At 33.1% G+C, this 13,922-nt stretch overlaps 1 protein-coding gene across 2 annotated transcripts in view; it reads left to right on the top strand.

Annotated features, from left to right (window-relative positions):
• The window catches only part of LOC145277056 (glucose-6-phosphate 1-dehydrogenase-like), a 138,355-nt gene extending 126,096 nt beyond the window's left edge, over positions 1-12,259 (top strand). The window contains exons 12-13 of one of the 2 annotated variants that reach the window (XM_080128713.1): positions 1,849-1,957; positions 12,138-12,259. In XM_080128713.1, the coding sequence (XP_079984839.1) occupies positions 1,849-1,939 (91 nt within the window). In that variant the 3' untranslated portion in view covers positions 1,940-1,957; positions 12,138-12,259. The remainder of the gene's footprint in view (positions 1-1,848; positions 1,958-12,137) is intronic. The other variant, XM_080128712.1, reaches the window with a different exon arrangement.
• Positions 12,260-13,922: the final 1,663 nt, after the last annotated feature.

The following is a 13,922-nucleotide window of genomic DNA, read 5'->3' as shown; positions in this document are numbered from 1 at the left end:
TAATTTTATTGAACAATTCATCGCTAGCCAATACTCTTTATTCTAATTTAACGATTCCTGATGGAGAAAGCCTTCAAAATATTAAGAAAAAAAAAATCATTACAAAAGTAACACCGTTTTTAAGCTTCAAGCGCCACCAATCATGACTGACTACAGTTCTAAACAAGTTTTTATGGCTTGCATGGATCTGCCTTTTGGCAGCTGTTCAGCTGTCTGTTTGCCATTTAGTTTGATTTATGGTATCCCCCTCATGAAGTTCCCAAGCTTTCAAGTCCTCCTTGATAGGTCTTGCATAAGTAGTCAATGTGTTAAAGAGCATCTCTCCCCCCCTCTCTGGCTTTCTTACTCTTTCTATTTTCTCTCTGTGTGTCTCTATTAGAGAATAGAGAGAGAGAGAGGGAGAGAGAGCAGAGAGAGAGAGAAACACGGCATGTGTTGTTGAAGACCGTATTGTCGAAGCGTCAATTTTCCCTCCTCAGAGCACTGTGAGAAAAAAACTGCTAACTGTGAACTTCAGAACCACTAAAAGAAAAAAAGACGATTTGTTTTAAATTGTAACTATATTGTAAAATATAATTTTATACAAAAACAAACACAATTGTGACTTACGTCTTTTTAATGCATGTTTTTAAGTTACAGCTGATCGTTCTAAGTCGTCAACCGTTTGTTTCAGGTTCAACGTTGTTATGACATTTTTGACAATTGACGAGAGGCAAGATAAAGAAAAAGTGCCAGTCTAAGGTGAGATAACTCACTAGTCTTAACTCGTTGTCATCACAACCGCCTAGTAAACAAGTGAACCTACGGACGATCGACGTAACTAAAACTGCTATGTACCATTGTCAGGGAGTCCTACGCACTATTACGATTTCCCAACCTGGGAGTCACACCATAATACAACAAATGCCAGACAAGCCATCAGCTTCCATCATGTAGGCTCGCTTTATCCACTCACCATTGCACTTGTCATGACCAAACGAGCAGAGATGTTTTTCACATCGTGCTACATCCAGAGGTGGGATTTGGAGCTTTCTGCAAAGCATGGCTTGCCTATTACACAGAAATTGTTGCCTGTCCTGGACTTGCTGACATACAATATTGCATTGTGGACACAACTACAGAACACCATACCACGGTTATGTAAGGATATGCTCATTGGTCAGGAGTGCAAGAAGGTCTCAACTAGCCTCAGTCAACTCTGCACCAATGAATTGTCCAGGCGCCACCTGGACATTAATTATTCCCAAGATAGTAGAACGATTCAACATCACCCAACTGGTGTTTATTATGACATGGTCTCAACCTTCCATTTATTGCAGGAGTTGTGCCAAGACATCTAGAACAATCCTCTATAAAAATCATCCTCAAGATATTTCTCCATAAGCATACATGAAATGACAAATATAAATCCAAGTTAATATTTAAAAATGACTGCATGAAATCATTCATGCAGAAATTGAGATAATATGAAAAAATATTTGAAAGCATTAACAACTTATACATTCTAATGCTTTTTGAGATTTAAATTCATTATAAAAAAACATAAAAGCATTGAGAAAACGGCAATGTGTGGACTTTTGTTACACTGGATCTTGCTTTGAGGAGATCCCTTAATGGATAAGTAAAAATTGAAGAAAAAACAATTTAAGAAATAATTATTCATCCCAAAATTCAGACTACATCGATTATCTCAGCAAGTTGTATTGACAATATATTAAGCATGACATCCTTTCTTGTGTGTTAGCTAACTACCTCAACCCAATACATTGGCATCATTTAATAATCATTTGATTTTATTACATCTGATTCATTTTTTTCTCCCTTGGATTTTCTTTGCATGTTTGACAGCCGCGGCCCAGAACAAAGTGATCAGCTTTTGGCACAAAACTCCTTCAAATATTCTGGAACCTACCAATGGAAGAACAACGTCTCACTTTAGACACATTGCCATTTTCTGGTACTTGTACATAGGTGTCCATTGATGGCACCACTTTTAGCTTAATATCATCTCCATCTTTTCCTCCTCTTCCCAATGCTACCACCACAAAATTTTGCCTGCCACATAAACAACCGGGGGCATCATCCTTCTCTTTTCTTTCCGTTAAATTGCATATTACTCTTATTGTTCACTAATCAATGGCCTTGCAAATTTGCTAACATACTAAACTTTTAGTTTCCTTCCTTTTCTTTTTATGACGTCTTCACAGTTTTAATAACAATACTTATTTTTTAAACTTCTGGATTTTTTTCTTTTTTTTAATTTTTTTTAATTTTTTTTTATTTTTGTTTATTTACATTTGTTTCGTCGTTACAATAACGCTGTCATAAAAATGTATTTTTTTTTTTTTTTTTTTTTTCAACAATTTTTTGGGTGGATACGCTCTCAGGTGGTTTCCAAAATGCACTAAGATTCTAAAGGTCTATTAAGTCTGCATTTTTTTTAATACATGGAGTCCCAGATCAGGTGATAAGATGATCACAAATATAAAAGGTGTGACTTGGAAGTTCAGTTCTTCTTTTCCCTTTTTTTTTTTTTTGGTCTAACGGCTGAGGAAGCAACATGCAACAAATGTACTTTTTTCTCTAGACAAGTTCTGTCAATGTGTTTTTGAGACAAAACATATGCAAATTATTTGGATTGTTTGCACTATTGTTCTCATCTGAAGTGTTTCTACGTTTCAGTCACTGTAATGTCTAACCTCTTTTCTATGTATCTTGTTGTACTTGGGAATTACTTTATCAAGTAGCCCCCTACACCAAAGTGGCAATGTGCCTTGTTTGGGGTGAAAATGTAATAAAAAAAATAAAAAATAAAAAGTATTTTATCCATTGTGCTACGGGTCCTTGCATGGATAAAGTACTTAATAAAATTCAGTAGTAAGTTATGTTCTTCTGGAAGTTGAAGTTCAATTCCTCAGTGCAAGCAGCACTCAAAATACAATTGTGAATTACTTGAATCTTCTACCCAGTGATACCTGATGGAATAAGAGCATGCTTCCTTCGTGTACTAAAAAGGTTCTGTGCAGATTTCCGTATTTGACAGAAATATTGCCTGAGTTTGACAAGATACACCTGAAGAAGGTCAGAAGTTACATCGACCAAAACATAAAAAACATTGAAGATGACGACAGTAATCCAAATAATCCAAATCAATCCTCATCTCAAAAATTCAGAAACATTTATGGACATATTGGTAAGTTTGCTTTTCATATATCCTTGTATTAGGATGTGTGACTATTTTCGTGTATTATTTTAAACAAAATAAATTTTTTTTTTTTTTTTTTTTAAATATGTTTTTTTTTTTTGTTTGTGTTAGAACAAATAAGAAATCGACAATGCTTACAAAAGTATCCATCTCATTTTTTCATGGTTTTGTGATTATAAAGAAGCTCTTTATTATTTTTATATATTTTCTTTCTTTAAGGTTTCTCAATTAATGATTGATTCATGATTTCTATTTACGAGTTTTGGATGATCCTTAAAATGTGGAGAAAAAAAATTTTTTCCAACCTCTTAGGAATTTTACCATTTATACCAAAATCCCTTTGACGACTTGTGTTGATAAAGCTGTTGCACAAAGGAATAATTATTTGGAAAGAAATGTAGCAGAGGAGTCAAACCGATAATTAAGTGTAAGATATGGGTTACCAGGTGTGAGAGGTTGTTAGGTATGATTGACAGGATATGACAATTTTGGGTCGGCTGTAAATGTTGATTGGTTAGTTTGATCATGTGAGCTAGAGGAAGATTTGAAATTGAATTTCAGTTTTGAGAAACATGTAATGTAAAAACATTTAAAAAAAACAAAAAAAACCTTAGATCCTTATAAATAAAGGAGCTTAGGCCCTAACTGTCCAACCTCCTGGTAAATAAAGTAGCTTAGGCCCCTACTGTCCACCCTCTTGTAAAGAGGAGTGTCTGATCCTAGTGTCTGTTCTCCCGGTAAATAAAGGGGCTTTGGTTTCTAATGTACACCTTCTTATCTGAAGATAGTTCAAAAAGCAATTCATAGTTAAGGAAATGGGTATCGATTAGTTATGATTTGTATTTGAAATCGTTGTTATAAAAAAAAGTTGGTTACATAAGGAAAGAACCAGCGAAAGAACACGCTTCATCTGCATCTAATCAGAACTGCCATAATTTCTCATCACATACACAACTTTGTTGACGAAAAGATCGATAAATTAATAGCATTTCTGTTCTGCTCATTGTTATATATGCTGTTGCGTGTTATTTAGCAGTAATTACAAATGTCAAATGATTTCTTAAATGCAAAGGGTTACGTAGGTATGATTTGCAATGTTTTACCTTCTCCCATGATAACCTCTTCTCGTAGAATTAGTACTCATGAGGGACCACGTTAAGCTTTCAGACATCCAAAATAAAAGTAATGCTATGGAACCGACATAGTTTGAACACAGCATATTAAGTTGTCGTATCGTGGCCATATAGACTTCATTTCTCAAACTATCGACTTGATTGAATAATGTGATAAAAATTTGGAGCAAGATTTAACAGGGAAATCTGTGGTGTAAAATCCTGTTAGAGGGGAGCGTTTAGACCATCTATGCTTCCTCTGAAAATGAAAGTAAATCCTAAATAAAGCAATGGATACATAATGTGGAGTAGAAATGTTTTCGTTCTTCTTCCATGAGTCTCCAGCAAAATGACAAGAAAAATAGTCAGACCACTTTTATAACTCTGGGAGACAAGTAAACATCTATGATGCCTTCCAGTAAAGGACTCTATAACAATTTTAATTGTTTTTGTGTAAAAGGCATTGATCCATTTAAAAAAAAAAATGGAGAAAAAATGTGTATTTTGTTTTAGTAAGCTGCCGTGGAACAAAGATTTGCTGACTATGTAAAATCACGAGCTTTGATCTCTTCATTTGCTGTTTTCACTCTAATACAATAATTAGACTGATTAAGTAATAGAAATTAAATTCAACAGAGACTTAACATGTCTTGTTTTGAAATGAGTTCTCGATATATACAGGTGTTCTACACTAATTTGATAATTTTTTTGATATACTTTCCTTTCAGAAGAATTTGAAGTATGTAAAAATACTAAAAAGGTGTTTCTATGTATGGTTTGTGGGTTTGAGAGTTGGAGATCATGGATGACAGAAAAATATCAGAATATTGGAAAAGGGTGATCTACGTTTGGTGATTTGCAGTGGATTTCAAAAATCTTAGTTGCTGCTCAGTGATTTTTGAAGGCTGTGAAATGTGGGCTAGAGAATTGTAATAGTTGTGGAAGTACTGACTAGCAAGATGGATATGTGATCAAATGAATGAGACTGCTTTGCCATCTATAAGCTGTAAAGAATAGATTTTCTTGAGAAAAAAACTTTTTGGAAGATCATCTTTGTTTAGGATGGACCAAATACACAAACATATTGAAATCTTGCTTTTAATATTGAAACAAAAAACGGCTTGGAGTGCCAGCGATAGAAATCTTATGTGACTATAAAGCATACAAAGATTTTAATTGATGACACAAATATGAAAGTTTTTACCGTAGAAATATTATGTACATATAATGTCTATATGCAATATTTCTTAAACACTAGTTCCATGCTATCAGTATTAAATAATCGTGTGTTGTCTTCACAAAAATGGTTCTTTTTATGAGATAAAATTTTTACTCTTGAAACTCGTTGTGTGTAGATATCAGATGCATGTGATATTTCTAAAAATATCTAATCAAATCCTATTACATCAATGAGTCTTATGATGGCTTGCTAACATTTATTTTTGCATGGGGTTTCTAAGGACAATGAAGGGTTTGCATGGCTAACACTGAGTGTTCGGGAAAATCTGCTTAAGCTTTACCCTAAAATATTTTTTTCCTACAGATGGTGGTGGATTTTCTGTGGGTTATAATGCATCTTTCACAAATAATCTTTCTCCCTCTTTTTTTTTTTTTTTTTCTTCAAAACTTCTACTTTTTAATTCATATGGTAACAGCAGTAATTATTTTATTTTCTCTCTCAAAACTCGATCTTTGATCTGCGCTTTGTGTTCTCTGAATTTATATCTGTATAATAATCCAAAGTTTATAAATAGTTAAATAGTGTAGGACTAGGGCTATGAATATGATATAAGGACTTAAGAATGGTATATAGTATGAAGAGGTTGCAATGTCCATGAAAGCGAATATCTTCATAAAGTTAAAAAAAAAAAAAATTAAGTCTTACAGACTATAAAAATTTAATGTGGGATACGTTTTTCTGTAGAGGTTGTCACTTTATTCTTCTATATACATGACTACTGACGATGGCTTTATCAAGATGTATTACGAGCATTATAAATATTTTGATGGTAGGCCAAAACGATTGTATGTTATATATGGAAATAAAATGATTTTTTGATCTCATAAGAATTGGGGGTTTTTTTTTTGCATCTGGGCAGTTGATATAACATAAAAACGTGTGTGCAATATATATATATAAATTCCTGCTGTGATTTTTTTTAGTCCTAAATTCTTCGTTTCATATATAAACTTTTTAATTTCATCAACTTTGGGGTTAGTATTAAAATTGACAGATTATTATTAGAAATATCACTAATTCCAGAGCTGGAAGAATTTATAAGTTCATACATGAAACTATGAAAAACTTAAGACTTAACTTTGAGATTACATTAGAAATTGAAATTACTAATTCCCTAGATGTTAAATTTATCTATGGGTCTTAATATATATGTATTTTTATTATTAGCTTTTAACTATTTTCTAAAAAGGTTTATAGAAAATTCATTTAAAATTATTTAAAATTTATTTTAATTTGAACTCCGCATTTAAATAACACAAGATTAGATATATTACTTTCCTTTCTTATGACAGTTAAAACAGGTTATTTTTACTCGTCAACTGTTTTTTTTGTAAATCGCCTCTGAGAAACAAACTTGTATTTGATCAGTATCAACTGGGTTGAATTGCTTGTATGAAGAGGCTTGATTTTGCAAGATCCAGAACCCTGAATGATCTCAGATTCACAATTTCACTGACAATGTGACCGAGAGCATCTGAATGATATTTCTTCATCTTGCTGCATCTTTATTTACTTTTTCTCTTTTTTTTTCATCTCGTCTTTTCATATTGCTTTGTTTTGCTCGTTTTCATAAACGCTTGCATCGCAAAAATCTGCATGTTTCTATGAATTAATTTAATTTTTTTTATTCAATTAAACAAAGTTTTAGTTTAATTTTTATATTTTTTATTCAAGTTGACAAAGCTTGATTTTTAATACTCATTCTTATTTTCTTTATTCAAGTTGAGTTTTATTTTTATATTTATTTTTATTTTTTTATTTTTGACAAAGTTTTATTTTAATTTATCAACAATTTTGTACAAATGCAATGCACAAAATCTTTTGTGAACATTGCATGTCCGTTTCTTTTGTCACATGTCCGCGTCTTTTGTCACATGTCCGCGTCTTTTGTCACATGTCCGCGTCTTTTGTCACATACCCGTGCTACCAGATCAGGCTGTCTGAAGATATCAGCTTGACTTAAATGCACTAAACATTGTTGCTATTGTTTTTCCTTTTACAAAACGGAATCGTGTTTTGCATGTCAAAAACAATTTTACCCTACAAAACAAAGGAGACAAACACTGCAAATAAATATTTTAAGATATGAAATATTTGAAACAAAAACGTTTTCCAAAACGACTGGATTTGGCATCAAATAAACCAAAAAGAGATATTATAAAACAACACATCAAATAACCAAAGTTTTGTTAAATGTCAATTTCTTTTGTTTCATGTCCATTTCTTAATTTGGAATTTGGTCAAATATTATACATTACAAAAGCATTTGTTTTAAATTGCTGATAATTCATTTTATTAAATTTAACTTCTGTAAAGATCACTTAAAAATATCTGTATAAATGATTTGATCTGCAATGCGAAGTAGTAAAATGGAATATCAATTTATGCTATGAACTCACTTGATTGCAGAAAAAAAAACATTGGTTGGCACTTTAGAATGTAATCTGCATCAATTTGGAACAATTTTTTTAATTTTCTTAGAGAAAAAAAAACTCAGTTGGTCAATTCCCACAATTTATAAAATGATTATCAAAAGACCCCCATCCCCATTTCCTTAATTTCAAATTGATTACAATAAAGTGCCACTGGGAAAAATTAAAATACTTTTTAGCTATTTTTATTGAAACTTTATTTAAAAAGGACCAAAACCTAGGAACTTCTTAAAAAAAAAATGGCTGATAGTTTTTTCAATATCTCCAGTAGAATACTTTAAACATACTCAAAATGACTTTCTCTTTTACTTCCTACGGAAGCTTACAGGAGTTTTAGTATTTTTATAGGTATGGCCTTCAGTATATATCGATTATAACTGTCTGACAACCAAACCCAACGATTCTTATACAAATTAGTGCCATAATTACTATAAAGTTTTGCAAACGTTGCCACTTGGGTTGATAAACACTGTTCTTCAAACTATCTACTGTTAAAAAGAGGAGATAAATCTTGATGGGAATAGATATGATTGGTTAACAATCTAAACTTCAAGAGTTTATTGCAATCAATACTCCGAATTCTGGTGCTCACTCCTTCTCTTAAAATTTTTTTTTTTTTTTTTAATTGCATTATCACCCCAAACAAGGCACAGTGTGACTTTGATGTAGGGAGCTACTATCTGGGACACAATTTGCAGGGATATTATGTAGGGAGTTGAGCAGCAAGATATGTTTACATTACACTTGGAACTTCTGCATGTCAGTACAGTTAAGGAAGCAGGAACTGGAAAATAATTCCGAAGTCTTAGGGAAGAAACTATTGGAGTAGAAGGCTTCTTATATCTAGGGATTTCGACTGTGTAGGGGTGGGATTTTGCTGCTTGCCGTGTTTGTCAGGGATATTTATGTTGACGGGGGAGAAGGGCTTGTAGTTCGTTGGAGCACCTACCATTGAAATACTTGTAAAACAGGCAGAGGGATGCAACATTTCATCAATGGAACAGCTGTTGAAGCCTAACTGATAGTGTGGGACCTATCAAGTTGGCGACTCCTGTGAACCCTGTCTAAGGAGAGACTAATAGCAGATGCAACCGTCCAGACAACAATGCTCCATACAATGGTCGCGATTTCACAGCCTTTCGCAACCTACTTGAAATCTTAAAAATGCAATATTTTGGAATGCGCTTAAAGTTATAAGCTCAGATTTTAAAGATTCTTAAGATTTTTTTTTTTTTTTTATACTGACAAGTGGGGAAAATTTGAAGAGAATCTTAGCGGTTTGGGGGACATGATGTGGATTTTTTGACCTGGAATTCAGATCAGAAAAGTGTAGGCAACATTTGCTGAAGAATTCTTTTTGGAGATGAACAGGATAAAGATTTGAAAGTCTCTAATTTGTTCAAAAATTTGGAGGTTTGTAATTGGTGCAATGGATATTGTTACAGATACTGGAAACGGCAATGCAAAGTTTGTATGCACCAATTCTGTTCGCAAACGTATGAAACTCATTTTTCTCTAAGCTATCTATAGAATAGCAACTTGTATTCAATAAATCGTGCGTTTGTGTTTCTGCATTTTGAAATGAAGTGATATGCCTTAAAATAGAAAATCTAATAAACAAGACTAAATGAATTTAAGTCGTTTATCTGGAAATTGTGATTCATAGGAAACAGTTGATTGTTACTGATTAAATCTTCTCATCTCAGTTTCCAGATTCTGGCGTCAGTATCCTTCCAGAACATCTGGACGTCTAAATACTATCATCATTCTATTTACAAACATTCGCAGTTGTTTAAAGAAATCTCTTAATGGATTTTTCTATGACCAGCATCTTCCCTTAATTGCTATCGGAGAAAAGGTGTTCTTGTTGTCTTGGGTGTTTACACAAAACATTATTTTCTGTGTGAGACCATTGTGTGCAACATTAAGGATCATTAAGAACTGGATTGGCAGTTCGAAAATGTTTATATACCCTCCCCCTCCTTGTCTTTTGCCCTCTCTTTTAGGAACATCAGCATCTTGTTTTCAAAGAAAGCATTCTTTAGATTCTAATTGTTGTGCTTTCAACTCTCTCCACCATACCCTTTTCTTCTCTTTCTCTTCCTGGGAAATCTCTCCACAGCAAAAGGTTAGGGTTGGGTTTACGAGAACGAACGAGCATCAGTTAACATTGCCTCATGTTCTTTCCATTAAGACAGGTTTCAAAAGATTTCAGTAAATACTAGTGAATCAATTTTCACACTCTTTAGATATGTGTGATTTAAGTGTATGTGTTTATACATTCAATCTGTATGTGTTTGAATTTTATGTATGCATACTTATGCTATATGCATCTGTATATTTTGTGTGTGTGTGTACTTTACATATGTACATACTGTATATACATGTTTTATATCTGCTTTTTGTGTTTGGATACTTCACATGTGAAAGGAAGATATGTGTGTTTCTCTAAGTTTCATCGGTATGTATACTTTTATGATATTAAAACACGGATTCTCATCAAATTAAAAACTTAAGCAATGTTGAACCTTATCAGTGCTTAGATGGGTGACTGAGAATAACGGATGCTGTCAGTTTGGAAATGGCTTTAAAATTGCTTTGCCTTTCACTGTTCCTCTTTAGAGGAATTAGTAAGGTAAACTTGACTTTCAAGACTTGGTAAAGTAACTAATCTAGAATAAAAATTATAAAATAACACTAATACTTTTTCACTTATGCCAATATTGCTTTCAGTTGTTTTGAGGTTCCACTTGCAATCCGACTTAAAGCATATTTTATGAGAATTGTTTGGGGATTATGCAATCCTTGTAATGCAAACACCAGTTTCAGAAGATATCTATTGTCTTCAGAGGTAGAGATCAGCAACAATTAATAAATTTATTTTTATAAGTGAAGAATAAAGTTAATGTTTAATGAATCAAAATAGAATGATTGCTTGCTCAATAAGTCTTTAGTTTCAAATTCATCTAATCTGAGAAAGAGTTGTAAATATTCAAAATTCAACCGAAGAATGAGATGTCAATACATAGAATCGTTTTAAAAATATTAAAAATTACAGAACTGCAAACCCCAACTCCACTAAGGAGACATCGGAGATATTAAGTGGTGGGAAATGATTTTTCTTTGACTCTAAAATAATTAGGGAGTTGAGCAGCAAGATATCTGCTCACATTACACTTGAGCTTCTGCAGATCAGTAGTCAGAAGCAGGGATCAGGGAGGAAATTCCAAAGTCTAGCAGTTCGGGGGGGGGGGGAGATTATTTGAGTAGAGTGTTTTCCAACGTTGAGGGATCTCCAGTGTAGGGGTGGGATTTTGCTGCTTGTTGGGTTAGAAGTATTTACATTGAGGGGAGTACAAGTGCTTAAAATTAGGACATTCCATTAAAATATTTGTAAAACAGGCACAGAGATACAACATTGCGGCGATGAGACAGAGGTTAGTTTGCTTGCTAGTGCAGATGTTGATGACGTTTTTGAACCCTGTCTAAGAGTGAGATTAGTGGCAGATGCATCAGCCCAGATGTGGCAACAATACTCCATATGTGAGCGAATAATCATTTTGTAGAAGTACAGGATACTCTCAGGTGTGAGTAACGTTTTTGCACAGTAGGGGGAGCCCACCTTCTTTGCAGCAGCCTTGGCAATGTCCTCAATATATTTGTTCAAATTCATGCTATCTGTGAATGTTAGGCCGAGCAGTTTGAATGAAGCACTTTCAGGTAGTGTATCATTAGATATGGCAATCAGTGGTTGAGAGGGTTTCTTGTAATTATTAAAAGAAAGAAGCTTAGTTTTTACAGCATTGAGTGTTACCATCCATTTACGTCCCCATTCCACGATAGACTGGGGGTCATTCACTAGGGTTTCAGCCATTTCCTTAGATATTTGTTCATTCGTTTTCCCCTCATGTCGGTTAAAAAGCATAGTGTCATCAGCAAATATACCCATCTCAGAAACAATTTTGTCAGGGAGGTCATTTATGATTATCAGGAATGATAACGGTCCAATGTTGTACATTCATGTTGTTTTAACAACTATCCAGCACAACCTGGATTTTTCTATTATTTAAGGATTTGATTATGTTAAGTATATTTTCAAAAATAATCTAACACTAATTCTTTTTTTATTTTTTCTTCTTCCTCTTCAGCCGTGGTCCACCTCAATACGACCAATTGACTTCTGCTTTCAACTTCATTTATTCCGGCACTTACCGATGGTTACAGCAATCTGCCAAAATGTAAACAGAATAAAAAAAAGATCAAATCCTAATTTTTCAGATTGTTTTTCTCTGCATGTTCCCATATTTAAGATAACGGTGGTGTTTACAAGTATTTTTATTTTTAATCCACGGCTAAGGATTCAGTAGTTCAAATCAATGATTTCTAAAATTTTAAAAGGTTCAATTCTGGCTCTTAAGTTTAAAAAAGATTTTTGCTCTGACTTTAGAAATTTCCTTTTCTACTTGTAATAATATATGTATTATAGCATTTTATAGAGAAAACAGCCATAATTTTTTTTTTTTTTCAGTCTTTGAATTCAATATTGTTTTATGAACAAAATTTTAATTGAATATATATTTTTTTTTTTTACTCTTATTCATCCTAAACATGGCATATTGCCATTTGATTGTAAAGGGTTACTATTTAGGACCATATTTACGGAGAACTATGTAAGGCGACAAGTGAGATGTCTGTTTACATTACATTTAAACTTCTGCATGTTGGTACAGTCAGAAGCAGGAAAAAGGGAGGGAATTACAATGTTTAGCAGTCCAAGGAAAGAAACTAAGTGTAGAAAACTTTGCGGCATCTAAGAACTTTTACAGTGAAGAGGTGGAATTTTGCTGCAAGACAAGTTTGTTAGGGGTATGTACATTAAGTGGGCACAACGTAATGAATTCCTCAGAGTACATTCGATTCATAAAACCGGCACAAGAATGCAACATTGCGGCGATGGCACAGGAGTTGAAGACTCTTTTTTTTAACCCTGTCTGAAAGAGAGAGACATGTGGTAGATGTACCAGCTTAGATGTGACAACAATACTCCATGTATTGGTGAATAGTGGTTTTGTACAGATACAGGATACTCCCATGTGTGAATAATTTTCTGTCACGGTAGAGGGAACACACCTTTTCAACAGCTTCTGCAATGTCCTCAATGTATTTATTCCAGTTCATATTACCTGTGAATTTTAAGTTAAGGAGTTTGAAGGAAGATCTCTCAGGTAGGGTGTTATTAGTCATGACTATCAGTGGTGGAGAAGGTTTTCTGTAATTGTAAAATAAAAGTGTAGTCATTAAATGTTACCATCCATTTGATTTCCATTTAAATATTTGATGAAAACTGTCCAAAATTTTTAATTGTCATTCTTAAGTTGTCTTTTTCTAAAATATTCTTCTGATCGATCTCTCATCAACCAATCTAATAATTTTACGAAATTAATTGAATGAATTAAGATTTAGTAAAAAAAAAATTTAGAAATGGCATTTTTTTTTTATCAAAAAGTTAAACAAAAGATGCTCTTTAGATGACACCTTACAGATAACAAATAAAAACGAAAGTACCAAATTGGTATGCAGTAACCTGTTAGTACATTTAAAAAAAATTAGATTCCATAATTAATCAAAATGCATATTATGTCTGTATGCGAGTTGCAAATTATTAATTTATTCCATATTTATTGTTTACTGAAATATTAAAATGCTAATATTTTAAATATCTACCTGCACAACCGCTGTCTCATCACTGCAATGTTGCATCCCTGTATCTATTTTATAAATGCTTTAATGATGAACTCCTTCGACGTACATACTCCCAATTAACCCAACAAGCAGCAAAATTTTACCCTCTCACTGTTGAGCTCTCTAGATGCTGAAGAGCCGCCTTTAATTATTCCCTCAGACTGTTAGCCTTTGGAATTCCCTCCCTGTTT

This window comes from Euprymna scolopes, chromosome 5 (assembly GCF_053919585.1).
Source record: "Euprymna scolopes isolate OS-2025 chromosome 5, ASM5391958v1, whole genome shotgun sequence".
NCBI classification, from domain to species: Eukaryota; Metazoa; Mollusca; class Cephalopoda; order Sepiida; family Sepiolidae; genus Euprymna; species Euprymna scolopes.
Note: the sequence above shows the minus strand (reverse complement) of the source record. Positions and strands in the feature narration are given on the sequence as shown.